Source organism: Alternaria conjuncta (assembly GCF_024043145.1).
Source record: "Alternaria conjuncta strain BMP 0040 chromosome Unknown scaffold_6, whole genome shotgun sequence".
NCBI classification, from domain to species: domain Eukaryota; kingdom Fungi; phylum Ascomycota; class Dothideomycetes; order Pleosporales; family Pleosporaceae; genus Alternaria; species Alternaria conjuncta.
In genome coordinates this window covers 1,094,053-1,110,773 of record NW_026250095.1, presented here as the reverse complement: position 1 = coordinate 1,110,773, position 16,721 = coordinate 1,094,053, and the positions used below count along the sequence as shown (strand labels likewise).

Below are 16,721 nucleotides of genomic sequence, written 5' to 3'. Positions count from 1 at the left end.
CTCGGCGTTTATTGATTTCGGTTGCTTTTTCCATGTCGCTCGGAGTTTGGCCGCGTGGATCAGCGGGACGTTTTTATTTCCTCACCCTTCTCACATCTAGATACCCCATTGGTGAACGCGCAAGGCTTCTCATGCTACAGGAGGAAAGAAGCCTACATGTCTATAAGCACACAGCGTCCCTTATGGATCCAAAAACAGAGTTGCATTCCCTGTTTACAACAGCTTCTCACTTGCACATGCGTGACTTGCATTACTCGACTTATTATCATATTGTCTGTGCATCTTGATTCGCTGCTCGCAGCTATCCGACTCCCATGCCCTGCAGCCCTACTGTGCAGATATCAAAGAAGTGTATATATATCATGTTAAGACAGTTCCAACGCCGACGTAATCCGCATGCAAAAAACCGTGACCCGTTTCAGACATGCTCGCGTAAAATCCTAATGTAGGAGAAGAAGATGGTGCCGAAGAAACGAAACAAGGACGGCAGGAACCGTAGCCTAGTTCTCCGCAATCGTCTTGACGAACTCTGTAGCAAGGAGTTAGCCAATGTCACTCTCAGTGTATGTGGACACGTAGAGACTCACCCCTGTAGTCCACCTCGTTATTGCTAGCATCGATGGTGCTCTTGAACAGCTCATCGACCTCCTCCTCGCTCATCTTCTCGCCCAAGTTGGTCAGAATGTACTTGATCTGACCCTTGCCGACGAAGCCACTCCTATCCTTGTCGAATACCTGGAAGCCACGGATGTACTCTTCGATGTCAAAGGGTTCGCGGAAGCCGCCGGGGCGGTTGAGGATCTTGGAGAAGGTGTCGAAGTCGACTGTACACAAGTCGTTAGCCCTGCAATACGGATGCAGCGGGAGTGAGACGCCTCGAAAGGCGCATCAGAGTATGTGGAGATACGTACAGTCTGCACCAACACCACGCTCGAGGTCGGCGATTTCAGCCAGTGTAGGGTTTTGGCCACATGCGCGGAGGAGGTCGCCCAGTGCACCGCGGTCGACACGGCCGTTGCCGCGCTTGTCGAAGAGCTGGAAAGCTTCGCGGTAGTTTGTGGAGGCCTGGTTACTGTTATCCATTGCTCTTCGATTCGTGTGTTGTCAAGTTGCTAGTAGCGGGGTTGTTGTTGTAGGTTGAAGCGTTCGGTCGATGTGTTGCTGCTGCCGGAGTGAAGGGGCTCTGTTGACACCATGTGCGACAAAGTGAAGCACGCGCGTTGTGCTGTTGCGGCCACTCGCCGCTGCCCATTTTCCGCTGGTCAGGGCAGGGACGACCTGGCCGCGGCCAACCAACGATAGCGTGGAAGCCACGAGTGATGCGGGGTCCGAGTTTCGGGGGGAAGGAACATCTTTTACATACCATTGTGTATATAGGTGTATGTGCGGGTTATTTGGTGACAAGAAGGATATCTAGCAAGTCCAAAAACGGTGGTATAGGCGGTGTGAGGGTTCAATCTGATGTTGAAGGGGCTGTTTGATGTAGCCTGCGCGGGGGCCGCAGGGTGCGTCGAGCGCAAAATACTGCCCGCCGCCAAGGGCGAAGCGTCGTCGTCTAAGCAACGAGCGGTGTACTAGGTATCGATTCGATGTCCATGTTCGGCACAACAACAGACTATAAGGTTTAGAGGATGACGAAAGTTCATCAGCAGAACTCTCTTTACTTGGATCCGACACGATCTGTATCCGGCCGTACCTGCGATGAGCAAGATTACATTTACATTGGCATTGGCAGATAACATACCTCATGCAGGCACTTTACCATCCTCATGCAAGATGTTCGCACGACGAACAGCAATACTGTTCGCAATTCACGGGAGAAGACAGTTGCTTGTTGCATATCCAATCTTTTCGCATAGTCAAATCTATCGAATACCTCTAAAACTTCTCCATCAAGTTCTTCCTGACAGTCCACATGCGTGCCCTCTTTCCGTAGATGTACATGGGGATGCTGAACAACATGCATCCTAACTGAATGCCGCCAATCGCCAAAAATGTATCCTTGCTACCACTCGATTCAAGCCAATGCGGGAAGAAGAGGGAAAAAATGAAGCCGTGTAGAACGTCTGTTAAGTTGCGTTAGCATGTGTATGCTCAAAGTGGTTTCGAGGAGCGACTTACTCTTCGAGAAATTGAGCGTGACAAGTGCCTCGCCTGCGTACATGCGGTAACTGTCCACGACGAAAGTAATCGATGTTGTACTAGCCAACGAGCAACCAAAACTGATGACGCCAAAGAAGACGGTAGGGACAATCCAATTGTCCTTCTCTTCTGCACTCCAGCCGAAGCCCATAAGTCCAATAACAGTGCTAATTGCGATTGGCAACGCCATAAGAAGACGGAATTCCGGCTCATATACACCATCGTTCTTGCGCGCCATGTAGCGTACTACAAGGTCGGAAACTCGACCTGCCACTGCCGTACCAAGAACGCCACCTATGAAAGGCGAGATGTAAACGAGACCCACTTGAAGCGGGGTGAAGTTATACGAGGTATCGCGGTAGATGTGGGCAACCGACTCAGAAAGCACGATCAGCCAACCAACAGCGAGAGCGTAGACGAGCGACGACCAAAGGACTGCGGGATAGGCGAAAAGAATGAAGGGGCGGACCGCGACGCGAAGCCATTTGTCCTTGACAAGACGTCCGTTCCACGGTCTGAGCGACTGCCGGTACGACTTTGGTGGGGCATCACGATAGTAGTCGGTGTAGTGGATGCTCAGCTGCTCCGAGATGTGATCGGCTGCAGCAGGATCAGACGGCGGGTGTCCGCTGTCAGCTCGAATGTCTTGCTTCTCAGGGTCGGACCCCAAATTTGCCGGGAGCTGGCCAAAGTAGTCGTGTCTTGGGTCCTCCCCGGGGGTAGAATGAATACTCATCGGGGAGCGAGGAGTTGGCGGAACACTTGCATGGCGTACAGTCTCGTCAGCCATATCTACGTGGCCAGTCTTTTCATCGGGATCCGGCTCTGCAAATCCAACATGGGCGTTCTTGTGGCGTTTGGCAGGCTGCTCGTGAGGTCCCGCCAGAGGCGATGCTGGCAAGGGCGTCGCTGGCATTGACGATACGTGCTGCGCTTGTCCGTCTGTGGCCTTCTTATGATGAAGATTTGGCAGGTGGAAATGTCCATGGTGTTTTCCTGGACTCTTACTGCGGGCGCGAGTGTGTCGCTTGGCTGGTTTAGGTGCTCGGTCCCAGAATGTTTCGGGCACGAAGAAGAAGATGAGGAAGAAGCAGAAGCCGACCACAATGGCGGTAATCCAGAACACCCATCGCCATCCGAGCGTTTGCACGATAACGGCGCTGACCAAGGGAATCAGGTTCTTGCCGCCGAGCAAAAGTAGTGTGTAGATACCCAGGCGATACGCTCTTTCGTGGAGGAAGAAAATCTCGGCAATGGTAGCACTGGGCAAACACTCGACCGGAGAAACGGCAAAGCCTTGGACAATACGAGCCACCACCAGTGAAGCGTAGTTCGGCGACACGGCGCACCATATCGAGGAAATGGTGAACAGTATGATTGCGCCCAGGTAGACGGGTCGCTTGCCAAACAAGATGGCAGTAGGTGATGCAACGACGCTGCCGAGACCAAGTCCCAACATGTACAGGCCTGTAGTCAAGGCCACCTGGGGAATCGTCACGTCGTATGTATCAGCCACGTCGTTGAAGCCAGCAGCCAACAGCGGCGTCATGCCTCCTCCGACCATACAGTAGAAGCCGAGCGATATGAGAGCGAGGTCGCGTCGCACCTGAGCCCAGTTGAGCGGGTCATTTGCTGAATCCTCGGGCTGAGGGTCCAGAATGAAGCGGCCGTCCTTTGTACGCTTCTTCTCGGGCCGCCGCGAACGGGACGACTGGCGGGAGCCATGCGAGGCAGTTCGCAGGGGCTGGGGGCGCTGTGTGGTGGGTAGCGACGAGGCGGATGTGCGTGCGTGGGCGTGCTGCAGTCCTAGCGGCTCGTTGCGGTTGTGCGTCTTGGACAGAAGGATAACGGAGCCTGTGAAGAGGGTATTAATTGTTTGTTCGTGTATCGATCATAGTGCAGGAACGTCCTTACCAGGCACTTCGTCCGTCTGTGGGTCGCTCAGGATCCCCAGATTCCACTTGGGCCGTGGGGTATCCTTCTCTTGTGTGGTGGATGTGGCAGTCGAACTCTCAGCACCCGCCTCCGCTGGTTGCGGCTTCCGCCAGGGAGTGAAGTTGACCATGCCGTCTGCCCTTGGAAAGGATACTCACAAACAGAGCAAGAGGGGTGTTGGAGAGGCAGCAAGGTCTATATCACACGCCGCAGCCTGTAATCGATACCAAGCCTCTGATGACTAGTCTGTTCAGCGCAAGACTCACGAGGACCCTCTCTCCACACCAACACCCTGAGTCTCCACGACGCTGCAGATGCACGATAAGGACAGGTGACGGGATGTGGAGTCTCCATATCCACGTTGGGGAGGCAGCACAAACATGTGCTTACTACGAACAATGCGCGTGCTCAAGAAGGAGGGTTATCGCTGGCCCGCGGTCGTGCATATCGCGGCTACCTATGCTAGCGTCGCGGCCATGACGTACAGCCAAGGTCCATGTGACTTGGGACGCTTCCAGCAGCCCGCGTTATTGGCTGCCTTGACCTTCACCGCCAACATCGTTAGACGTGCTCAGACGTGCTCAGACATGCTCCAGACATGGTTCTCGTTGCAACACCTCAGCCACAGCCAAACTGCACGCGATACTTGCCGCCTCCGCCGTTTCCGCCACGCTACTTTTAGGAAACGCGTGGTTGCAACATGTGCTTCGTTAGCCTCTGCAGCCTTTGTCTAGGAAATGAAATCTGACCGCAAACGTTGCCGCCCGACAATCGCATTGAAAACTAGCAATATTGGCGAACACGAGGCGATCACGTCTGTGTGCCAGCGAGCAGCATGTCGGCCGGCCATACCGCGGCTCCGCAGGTTTCGGCCAAATGAACCGGGTCGATCAAAAATGCCTGACTGCTCACCACCACGGCATCTCGATATTTCCATCCACTGGTACGATGATGACGATTCGTGGCCTGACACGTACAGATGCCCAACGTCCGACATAAGCACCGCATCGCACATCGCAGTATTATCGGACAAGGAGACGCGTCGATCACGACTATCTTGACATGTTTTGGAATCAAGATCGAAAAACTGTCCTCTGATCGTTCTTCTGATCTCTCCGGCCCAGCAATGAAGTCTCAAAGACAAGAGCACATCGACCGCTTCCGGCGGCTCTCAGATTAGGATACTAAGGGTCTACAGTGACTTGTTGTCGACGACACCCACTTGTGTATAGGTTTCAGGTTTCGCTCAAAGGCGTACTCTAGCTCTATGCATGTCCCCGCAGAAAAGTCCATCACAAACGCTGGGCGCCAAATATTTACCAGCTTTCGCCTGGGAGCTTTGATAAAGATTGTCATGTTCAGATCAATGGAATGATGGTAGCTTCAAAGCATGGCAGAATATGTCATGTTGCAAGCATTCACGCCTACATGCTATCCTCTCTCCACCTACTCCTAACCTTCTGCCAGCCCTCCATCTCTCCCTTTCCACCCCTCTTTTCAAGGCCCAGTCCGCGTTCAACCCATTCTTGACTCCCCATCTCACTTAATCTCGACAACGCTCTCGCGAATGCAAACCTTTCTTCATCGCCAGAGAAGATACTGCTGTTCTTCAACATATCCATGTTCATACCAAGGTCGTCCATGAGATTGCGCATTACGTCCGAGATGGCTTCGTGGTCGTCCGCTTGCGCAGACTTGGCAGGCGGCTTTGATGAAGAAGAGGCTGTGGTAGGAAGTTTCCCAGCCTTTTGTGTAGCGGTTACCGCGTCGTTGAGTTCGGCTTGGTCAAGGAAGAGGGACGTTAGTGGAACGGCTGTAGTCATTACTAGCTTGGCCTAGGTTTACGTTAGCATGGTATACTCCAATCACAAGCCTTTTGCTATAGGGTCTTGTGCTACCAGCATCTCGCTTACCCTTGATTCGTACACGGCATCTATAAAGGTGATGAATCTCCGCGCCAAGTCTCTTGACCTGTGGTTCATTCCAGGCACCCCTGTAATGATAAACGCCTCATATTGTCTCGTGAGTTCGAGGTAATCGGCTGCTCCCGTAGCGCGTCCGATGATGTCGTCAAAACTAAATACGGCGCACTTCCCACTGGCCTTCGGCACGCGGACCTCTCTTCCCCATACTTCATGGATTGCGGGGTGTGGGGGGTCGTTTTCGAAATCGCCGAGGAAGCGGAACCATCTCTCTACATGTGTTTGTGCAGATGCATCTAGAGGATGGTGGTATACACCGCTTGGTGGCCGTGGAATCTTCCTGTAATCTGTCGAAGAATCCAGGTTCAGGACTGTAAGCCTCGTTTTGAGAAGGTTTATGCAGGGCACGAAACTCTCCCTTTGTATTCCGTTCTTGTAGAGGTCGTTCGGGTGTCTGTTACTTGTCGTGACAATGACGGTTCCGTGGGCCATCAAGCTCTCGATCAATCGCCTCAGGATCATAGCGTCGGCAACGTCCGTACACTGGAACTCGTCGAAGCAGAGGACGGAGGAGCGCTCCGCTATACCGGCTGCTACAAAGGGTATACTGTCAATATCATTCCCATGCTGCATCTTCATCTTGTGCAAATCCTTGTGTACGCTCTGCATAAACGCGTGGAAATGTATCCTTGTCTTCCTCTTGATGTTCGGCGGCAAAGTGTCGTAAAACAAATCCATCATCATTGTCTTCCCACTGCCCACATCGCCAAACATGTACATGCCCTTTGGCAGCGAATCGGGTATAGGTGGTAGGGCCGAGCCCGCGGGATTGGACGATGTCAGGAAGGAGAAGAACGACTTCTTGGGCGGCTGTAGGGACTCGATGGTAGGTTGTTGAACGGGCGGTTGCGTGTAGGATTTCAGCATGTCGTGGAGATCTTGCAGGTTCTTGATGATGTTGCGTTGGTGCTCGTCGTCTCGCAGTCGTCCGGACTCAACACGCGCATCGTACTCGGCCATGGGCCCATGGGTCTGCTCAGACTGGTCCGGTGCATCTAGCAAGGTCAGCACTCGGTCCATGCAGCCGCTCTACTAATGGCCGAACGTACACTCTTGCGCAACCTGTGCGTATCCTCTGCGGCCCACTGGCGCAAACGAAACTCTGTTCGGAGCATGCGCCAGCTTATTCGTGCGTGCCAGAACAAGCCCTCGCGCATTGCTCGTCGCTCTCGAATTCCTTGCGCAGTCCGTACATAGCGCTCTTCTGCTGTCGACAGCCAAATTCTGTCCGGCCGTGATGCTCCTCGGCGCCGGGCCAGCGCACCGCGAAAGGGTCCTCAACCCTCTCAGGGCCTCGGATGATGTCATTTTCGACATCTGGCGCACAGCCTAAAAGCTCGCGACGATGACAGTAAGGAAAGAAACAGTCGGGATCTATGGCATTGCGGAGAAGAAAGCTCAGCAAAAACGCCAGGCGACGGAGCTGAGCAGGGCTGTGGAGCGTCGAGCATGTGCGCGACCCACGACGGGTTGTTTAGGGTGGCGCGGGGAGTTTCTTCGCTGCACCCTCGGCTTCTGGCTTCCGGTATGGCTGAAGCTGCAGGGGTTTCGGCAACACTTTAGTAGCCGATATGGAGGCAGCGAAAGTGCATCGAAGGTACTCGCACGTGTCTATACGCAGATACTCTTTCACACTCTTCATCATCATTAATATTACTACCGTCTGCATCATCATCATGACTCCTCTTCCGCAGCTACGCTCTCGTATCTCCCTCCCTCACCTCCTCCGCCCCGCTGATACCTCATCTTTGGCACCTCATACAACCTCGTATAATCTACTCGCTCACCACCAAGCCTCGCATAACCACTTTCCTTCGTGCCAAACATTGGACTGGCATCGCACCAAAAATCCTTGCAATTTGTAACGATGCCACGTGAAAAGGGGTTCCCTCTCCTTTGCCGCCGTATTTGCTCTCCTTGACTTCCGTGAAGGGCAATGGTAAGGAATGTGTCGATTCCCAGGAGACGCTTCCACTGGTCCCAGATGGAGGCTTTCGGTTGAGGACGCCGGGGGATGTCGCCCGTATCTTGACCGGAGCCAAACCCGTTCGTTGGTGCGCTGCCGGCACCGCCAGATACATCTTGACTGGTGTCGCCGGTCGTAACAAAGGAGTTGAGTGCATCTGCGGGTGTAGCGCCATGAAGATGACCGCGCATGCTCTCGTAGGTTGTGAGGTTCCGCGCAATCTGAAGCAGCTGGACACAGAGAAGCATGGTTACCCAAGTCAACTGGAAAGCTGCCCATATTGAGAGCACAATCGTGAAAGGATCTTTGTTGAGGACTTTGCAAAGTTCCGGTGAGATGACGGCGCATTTGGGGTAATCCGTGGGTGCGTCACGTATCTCCAAGTCTGCTTCAGTTAGCTTCATGGTGCAAAATCAAGGTGTGATGACCTACAAGCAAGTGCCAACCTGATGAACATGACAATGCCCAGCTCCAAAGACAGTACGTATAAAACAAAGTGTCTGTGGTTGTTGTTCGCCACACAGTTGTTAACCCACGGGCAATGACTGTCATAGTTAGTACCACCCTCACTGCCTACGTGGAACACTTACTGATCACTCTTCGCGACGCAGCGCTCGCAGCGCTTGCAATGCTTACTGCGCAGAGGTTTCCGCACCATGCAGTTCACACAGAAATGGTGTTCATCAAATTGTCGTAGCTCCATGAGTTCATCAATAACCGCTTTGGATGCACTTCTGCTCGCCGACTTGGGCACGAAGCCGGGATCAGTGGTCATAGTGAAGAAGTAAAAATAGGCCGTAGATGCGTAAAACGCCGCAAATAGGAAGTTAAGAAGAAAGTTCGTTCGTATCGTCCCTCGTTTGTGTTAGCGAGATATCTGTGTGTAAGATAAGATGGCTTACATGGTAATACAGTCGTTGCCCACCGTGCACCGACCCAGAAAAGCGTGCCAGCGAAGATACCGGCTAGGAAAGGCTGGAAGCTCGTCAGCGACTAGGCGCAAGTGTTTGAGCACTCGACTCACAGTATGATGTATACTCCGCATGTTCGACGGACCCCAGCGCAACAACCTTTGCGCTCCCCATTGCATAACGTACGCAAAAATCACGGCCAATGGTATACCAAGAAACGCTGGCAGATGGCTGACAAGAGAAAGCGCAACGAACAGAATGGCAAAGGGCCAGAAGAAGATGAATCGGCTCAGGAACCACCTCGTGTCTTTCACTCCCGGGATGGGGAACTGCCGCGCGTTTCCATTCTTGTCGAAGCCAGCTTCCATGAGAGCGCGACGCCATTGCCGGGTGGTATTCATCTCCTGCGCCGTGACCTCTGGCGTCTTGCCGTCGTTGTTCTTAGCGAACCGGTCCGCTCCGTACTCGAGCAGCTTCTGTATCGATCCCTGACTGCCCTTGACAAGCGCCCAATGCAATGCCGTGAAGCCTTGGTCGTCCGTCGCATATACGTTGGCACCCCATCGGAGAAACAGGTCCACGCAAGACGGATAGCCCTTGTATGCCGCCCACATGAGCGGGGTGTGACTCTGCGGATCTGCGATATCCACGGGTATGTCTTGGTGTAGTAGCAGGACAATCTGGTACACATTGCCATCGAGGGTTGCGCTGTGCAGGAGATTGAAGCCCTGGTCGTCGGTGAGGAGCGGATCGGCGCCGTGGTCGAGGAGGAGATTGACGATGTAGTAGTTGCAGCGCTTTGCGGCCCAGAGCACGGGTGTCGCGACAGCATCGCCGCCCTTTGCGTTGATGGGCGCGCCGGCCTGGATGAGGAAGTGGCAGAGCGCGTAGTGGTTGTTGATAGCCGCCCACTACTCATAGTCAGCCCCGGAACATGCTCCAATGCTCTTTGATACCCACATGTAGCGGCGTTATGCCCTGCTCGTCCTTGAATGTCGCATCGAACTTGCCGCCGTCGAAGAGTTTCTGTATAGCCGCAATTTCACCCAGTCGCGCCAGCTGCATGATGTCCTCCTCCACCGGGAGGCTGGGCTTATTGTCCGCCATGACCTCGAGTTCGTGGTCGCCTGGAGAGGTTGCATTGCTGTCTGACTGCGTGTTGGCAGCCATCTCGGGGGTCCGCGTGATGCTGTATGGTTGCGGAGCTTACGACACCTCCGGATCGTGGTAGGGCGGCTTCAGAGGCGCAGTAGCGATTCAAGATGGTTCGGAAGTCTGGAGGGGCTCTTCGGGTGTCACCGCATGCTGAATAATGGCGAGTATGAAAGCCAACTGAGGTTTGCGAGGCTTTGCAGGCGCGGAACATGCGGCGTCTGCGATTTCCCAAATGCGACCAATGCGCTCACCCCACATCCCTGCCGACTAACGCAAATCGTGGCGGTGCCACGCAAGCCTCATGCCTGGACCCGGAATCCGGCTTCAGGAGCGACATTGATTTTTTGAACGTCCGCAATCAATGGTGCTTGCATGAGAGAGTACCGTGACATAAAAAGAATACAACGCTTGACCCATGCTATACACTCGATGTGCTTCTGACAGGTCGTGATATACACAAAAAGTCCTCGTTGCGACATGGCATCAGTAAGCAGCACAAGCAGCGTTGAAGACTGTCGGGCATCGTCAAGGACAGTCACGTTGCCGCAATCCACGCTTGGTCTGGAAGCTTCCTATTTGGGAACATCCGCAATTGGGCAGCTAGACCTGCAAACGGTCGTACGTTCACCTTCACCTCCATACTTGCATGAGTGATCACGCTAACCATATAGAGCGGGAGACCTCGGCCTAGATTTGCTGTCATCGACGGTATGTAATCACAGCTGCCTAACGTAGTAACGTCGTAAAGAAGACGGAACGATAAGAAAGTCGTTGAATTGAAAAACAGCGATACGATACAAGTAGTCTATGTCAATAACTTTTCCTCTAGTCGAGATTAGAACGCCAACCATAAACCGAACCTGATTGTAACAATCTCTGCAAGCCGGATTCATCTTCCCCTATACCTCTACGCCAACATACCCTGGAACTCGCCGCCTTCCCTAAGCATGTCCTCGGCTTTGCCAGCCTTGACCAACTTGCCCTTTCCAAGCACGATACAATAGTCAGCCTCCTTGACTGCTTCCAGTCGATGCGCGATGATGACTACTGTACTGCTCTTCATCTCCTCCCTAAGAACGCTCTGTATTCTTTGCGCGGTTTCGAAATCAATGCTGGCCGTCGCCTCGTCCATGATCAGTATTGGGCTTCTCCGCAACATGGCTCTGGCCAGACCAACAAGCTGCCGTTGGCCCTGTGAGAGACCCTTGCCACCACCTTCTATCGAGGTTGTGAGCGTCCAATTATATTGATCACCGCCAATCTTCTGCAGTACAGATAGACAAGACGCATCGGAGTAAACAGATAACGGGTCCAGGTTCTTGCGCATGGTGCCGGGGAAGAGAACTGGTTCCTGCGCGAGGAAAGTGACGCGACTGCGAAGCGCCTGTTTGTCCACGGTGGAGATATCGATTCCATCGATCAAAATCTTGCCGTTCTCTGCAGCAATGGTGGCAAGGAGGGAGAGCGCCAAGGTAGACTTGCCAGAACCCGTTCGCCCAATGACTGCAGTGTTGGATCCCGCTGGAATCTTGAGAGTGATATTCTGCAGCGCAGGCTCGAGGTTCTCTGCGTATCGGATGGTCACATCATCAAACTCGATGTCGCCACTATAAGTAGGCCAGTGTGCGGGTGGCTGAACAACACCTGGTGCTTCCGTCTCGATGTCAAGGAGCTCCACCACTCGCTCGACGCTGGTAAAGTCCATCTCCAGCGTTCCGTAGATCCTGCACATGTACTCCGTATGTATGACAAATTTGCCAGCGGTAATCAGCACAAACGCAGTGAGTCCGGGACTGATGTGGGTGTAGACAGCGATGAGGGTCATAACGAGCGTAGCGCTAGCCGACATGACGCTGAAGCGAAGCGCAAGCCATGCTTGAAGTGACCAGTAGAAGTGATCATTCTTCTGAAAGTTGTCGACCACCTCGATGACACGGGTCTGGAATCGTTGTTGCGCGCTGAAAGCTCTCACAGTTGTGAGGCCTTCCAAAAGTGCGCCAAAATTGCTCATGAGTGGCGAGAGTGATACCATCTGTTTCCAGTCAGTAATGAGATGTTGATTGAGGCCGAGTGACTTACTTCGAGCCGTCTCAGGCTTTGCGACGTTGGCAGAAAACGGAAGAAGTAGTAGACGAATCCGCAGCTAAGCACCAAACCGAAAGCTAAGAAAGCTGGTGTCGAAGATAAGATGATAATGACAGCACTTGTCCAGCCTATGATCTGCCATGCGAAGACGATGAAGGCAGTGCTCAGATCGCCATCGATGGTGTTCATGTCACTTGTCAATCGGTTCATCAGTCGTCCCACTGGCGTTACGTCGTAAAATCGGAATGTCGCATGTGCAACGCGTTCAATGGTCTCTCTGAAGATGGTCTTGGCGGCATGGTAGCCTACGCCAAACATGATGAGGTTCGTGAACCAGAAAAGTATGGCAGTTGCGGAGACAAATCCGAAGAAAGTCCAGAGCCATGGAACCACGTCGTCTGCGGCTGGAGGCAGGAAGTCGAAGATACCCTTGTGATCATCCTCGTTGTAACTTTCTGCCCACGACTTAATGAACCATGTCTGCGCAACATCCAGCACACGGAAGAGGGCCATGACGATAATGGCAACAGACCACCATCGCAGCGTACCTGCTCTAATGTAGCGCCAGTATACACTCCACTTGACGCCACCTTTCTCACGATGTTCATCTTCGATAAACTTGTCGGGTACAGCCGCTGCTTGCTCTTCTTCTCGCTTCTTGGCGTCTTCCTCTGACTCAGTATCATTGGTCTGGGTGCGCTTTAGGGCATTCGCGTCTTCAACTTGGCTTGGCTCGTGAAGAGTCGCTCTGCCCTGTTCTAAATGGACCCATTGCTTCGCGATACCGTGGCAAAGTTCTGTTCGATGTGTGACAAGAACAGTCGTTCTGCCATCGAGTAATGGCCCAGCTAGTAGTTTGCCAACGATGAATTCGGCTGTCTGGTGGTCAAGGGCGGATAGCGGATCGTCAAGAAGAAGTACCTTCGCGCGACTGTATACAGCTCGCGCCAATGCTACACGAGCCTTCTGACCACCAGACAAGCCAATGCCGTTTTCGCCAATGTTCGACAGATCTCCGTGCTTGAGCTCTGCCATATCAGGTAATAAGGCACACGCTTCCAGAGTCTGCTTGTAGCGACCCTCTTCGTAAGGGTAGGAGAAAAGTATGTTATCGCGAATACTCATGCTCTGGAGCCATGGCGTTTGTGCGCAATATGCTACTACCTGATCAGGCCGCACCAGCTCACCAGCTGTGATGTCAAGCTCGCCAAGTAAGGCTTGTAGCAACGCCGTCTTACCGGCAGCGACTTCTCCGTATATCACGGTCAGTCCTGGGGGGAAAGATAACGTGATATCCTGGAGGACATCGTGGTCAACCCCAGGCCACGCGAAAGATGCATTGTGAAGGCCGAGGTCAGCAGACCCTTCTGGTACTACATCCGTCTCTTCTTTGTCTGGCTCGGCCATGAACTCTTCAATGCGACCCATCGCAACGTATGCATTGAGCACGGTAGTGACGAGTTGCGGAAGCGCCCTGAGGTACGACTCTAATAGATTGAATAGATCGAAAGCAGGGAAGATCAAATCAACGCGTAACTGCTGACCGGCTAATTTAGTAAAAGCGTAGAAGGCAACCGCAGGGAATAGTCCCGATCCGAAGCGGAGAATGAAGGAGAGCGATGTCGAGAAGATGATGTTGACCACACGAAGATGCAGCTCTTTTTGACGAGACTCAAGGATTCCCTCCAACCATGCGCCTTGCCAGCCGTACCAGCGCAGATGGCGGATGGACTCTATGAACTGACTTGTACGTTGCAGTTTCTCGTCGGTCGCAATTCTGCGCTTTTTCTCGAAATAGACCTGAAAGCGGGCGATCACGATGTTAAGGAGCTGAGAAGCACCCAGTGCCAAAACACCAAGTAGGCACGCCCAACCTAACATTCGCCATATTAGTATGGTTGCGAATATGGCACCTGCAGGCTTAGTGATGATATCAGAAAACTCCCAGAAGCGCTGTGCTACCTCATAAGCGTCGTTTCGCATCAAATTGAGGATCTTGCCCATCGATGCAGCCTGGTTTTCGTCTTTGACCTGTGTCTTGATGTTCTTTGTGAACATAGATCGGACGGAAGTGACCACACGTTGTAGCCAGCTTCCGCTTGCTGCCTTGCTCGTGCTGTCAAGACTGCTACCCGCCTCGTCTGCTTCAGAGTTACTGTGGCCATTCGTCTGATCTTCCTTGACGTCTTGTTTGGCCCCCAAAATTTTACGATGCAGAGTCTTCTCGTAAAGCATGGTGATGAGCTCGCCTCTGCATCGCTCGTATGACCGCCTCTGATGCCACAGATTGAAGATGTTAAGCTGGGCAGATGCTAGTCTCAAGACGAGAATGATACAGGCGTAGGTGATCGTAGCACTGCTGTTCTTATCTTCCATGGATGCGAGGACCCGCTGCAAAAGCACAGGGGTGAGTAGAGCTGCCGGTGTTAGATTCGTCTCAAGCAATAAGGGGAACGTCACTTACTTGCGCACATACGAACAACGTTGAGGACAGTCGTAAAAACCAAGTCCATGCCGTTTGCAATGAAGACTCGTTTTGTCACCGAACCCTGTAGTTTTCGAAATGCTTCGTGCAGCCGCGCGTGCTTGAATTCCCAGCCAAGATCCCATATATCCTCGTCTTCCATCTGACGTGTCACGCCTTTTTTGATCAATGGTTCCATCCATGACACTGTCATGTACTGCCAAGGAGTCAAGTTATCCTCGGGAGTCCTAAGTTGCACCGTGGGAGTGGCAAAAGCTGGGCTAATATCTTTCCTAGGTAGCCTTGGGTCTCGGAGAGGCATATTGAGAACCAGAACGATGCCTAGTGCAGCCGCTACGGGTGCGACGGTCCAAGGAACATCTTTAGCTAGGAGTGGGCTCTCCTTGTGGATTAGTGTGACCAGCTGTTCGAGTAGAAGACTCGTGAAGAGAAGCAACAACGACAATGAAGCTTTTCTTGGACGCTTCACGATGACAATCGCTGCCACGATGGCCTGCAATACTTGTTAATCGACAATCGCAATCTCGTCACATTGTACGTACCCATGCGATGGCGGGATAAAACGCGGTCGATTGTCGGATGGGAAAGAAAGCACTCAGGATCTGGAATGTAAGTCCAACGGTAGCTAGGACTAGCAGGCCAAATGTGCTGCCCAGAGGCTGCGGTGTAGAGGATGTCTCCAATTCATCCGACTTGTCCTTTTCCTCGCGTACGAACGGCTTTGTCCATCCCGGCCAGTAGCCGTCCGCAACTTGCAGCGAGTATTTCAGCAGTACCAATGCTGCCAGTATGGCTGGTATTGTTGCTACGAATGGCAGAGCACATGGCGTGAATCGGGCTGCTTCCGTATTCTGGTGAGATCAGCAATATCCAGAAGAGGCGTAAGTGACCGTACTGACCCAAATGCGATGGCAGTGCGATATTGGTGGTGTGTCAGAAAATGTTGGAGCCGATGATAGTGGAATCTGGAAGGACGCCATGACATGCACCGTTTTCAGATGCCCGTCAGCACCTACTTGGACAACACTTCCTTCCACTTTAGCCCCAGCTGATGTAAACTTGGGTGAGCAGAGAATAGCATGTAGACGAGATCTTACGCAACTCCGCTAGGCATCAGTGAAAGGAAAGGGCCAGCATGCGAGTGTCGGTGAACATGTTCAAAGCCCTGAGGCGACATCTCGGAACGCGGACTAACGCCGGGAATACTAGCGCGCCCCACATTCCTTGTTCCCCAAGCCGGAGGAGCCATTGAGGTATCTGCACGCATCATAGTATCGCAGCACCACCTCCCTCTCCAGTCAGTGAGACCAGAGCTACACCTCATATGCAGTTCGCCAACCGACTGATGCATGCCGATCAAAGCATTGCGCCGTTGGCAGCTGCGCGAAGAGTATCAACGCGTCATCGCGCCAGAAAACAGTTGAGAACGCGGACATCGTCACCGGTCAAACTATAGTGGATGTACAACTTGATGACATCGCGCTGCTTGCCCGTACCCGACGCGTCTGCGCTAAGATGCCACAAAAGGGTACAAATTTCGGAAGTACCCAGAGATAGATGCGGTATGCGGCACGACTGCTTCCCAACGACCTTGGTGCTATTACCTTGCGTTTGTTGTTCCGGCTCGGCTTTGTGATCCCTCGCCAAAGAGCGCGTGATGACGCGCGAAACGTCGCTGCCTCCTGTCGCCCTCACAGCAAATTGCTTCTTCGTAGAAACCACCGCCACAGCCACAACACCGTAAACGTCTCGGGCGCATCCAGCCTCGAAAAATAGCGAATCATGGCCGTCGACTGCTGCTTCGCGGAAACATCGCTCCTTTGGCAGCAAGGCTACGAGCTTCCGACACCCGCAGCTTTGCGTACAGCAGGAGCAATTCTGATACCGCAGGCAGCCGCACTAGCTGTTCGTAGTAACTGTGGGATGGGCACAGCCGCTGTATCTGCACGTGGAATGCAGCGCGTGGGTAACAAGTGTCCCTGGGTCCGTACCAACGCGCCCATCACTGGTCTGCTGCACACAGCGATTCTTCGCGAGTCTTGCTATCGATGCTAACAAAA

General features: G+C 53.1%; 5 protein-coding genes across 5 annotated transcripts; all 5 read right to left on the bottom strand.

Annotated features, from left to right (window-relative positions):
* Positions 1 to 500: 500 nt before the first annotated feature.
* Positions 501 to 1,083, bottom strand: J4E85_004768 (uncharacterized protein; the record flags this gene model as incomplete). Its single annotated transcript, XM_051469021.1, has 3 exons — positions 501 to 529; positions 588 to 824; positions 912 to 1,083. 3 exons carry the CDS (start codon positions 1,081 to 1,083, stop codon positions 501 to 503), a joined length of 438 nt encoding a protein of 145 aa, XP_051327236.1.
* Positions 1,084 to 1,878: 795 nt separating this feature from the next.
* Positions 1,879 to 4,207, bottom strand: J4E85_004767 (uncharacterized protein; the record flags this gene model as incomplete). Its single annotated transcript, XM_051469020.1, has 3 exons — positions 1,879 to 2,066; positions 2,122 to 3,996; positions 4,057 to 4,207. The coding sequence occupies 3 exons, from the start codon at positions 4,205 to 4,207 to the stop codon at positions 1,879 to 1,881; spliced, it is 2,214 nt and encodes a 737-aa protein (XP_051327235.1).
* A 1,294-nt stretch (positions 4,208 to 5,501) lies between these two features.
* On the bottom strand, positions 5,502 to 7,079 carry J4E85_004766 (uncharacterized protein; the record flags this gene model as incomplete). The annotated part of the gene is made up of 2 exons (XM_051469019.1): positions 5,502 to 5,912; positions 5,991 to 7,079. The coding sequence occupies 2 exons, from the start codon at positions 7,077 to 7,079 to the stop codon at positions 5,502 to 5,504; spliced, it is 1,500 nt and encodes a 499-aa protein (XP_051327234.1).
* A 654-nt stretch (positions 7,080 to 7,733) lies between these two features.
* Positions 7,734 to 10,106, bottom strand: J4E85_004765 (uncharacterized protein; the record flags this gene model as incomplete). Its single annotated transcript, XM_051469018.1, has 6 exons — positions 7,734 to 8,410; positions 8,458 to 8,570; positions 8,616 to 8,880; positions 8,928 to 9,000; positions 9,050 to 9,847; positions 9,897 to 10,106. The coding sequence occupies 6 exons, from the start codon at positions 10,104 to 10,106 to the stop codon at positions 7,734 to 7,736; spliced, it is 2,136 nt and encodes a 711-aa protein (XP_051327233.1).
* An 892-nt stretch (positions 10,107 to 10,998) lies between these two features.
* On the bottom strand, positions 10,999 to 15,641 carry J4E85_004764 (uncharacterized protein; the record flags this gene model as incomplete). The annotated part of the gene is made up of 5 exons (XM_051469017.1): positions 10,999 to 12,123; positions 12,171 to 14,593; positions 14,641 to 15,154; positions 15,204 to 15,512; positions 15,561 to 15,641. The coding sequence occupies 5 exons, from the start codon at positions 15,639 to 15,641 to the stop codon at positions 10,999 to 11,001; spliced, it is 4,452 nt and encodes a 1,483-aa protein (XP_051327232.1).
* Positions 15,642 to 16,721: the final 1,080 nt, after the last annotated feature.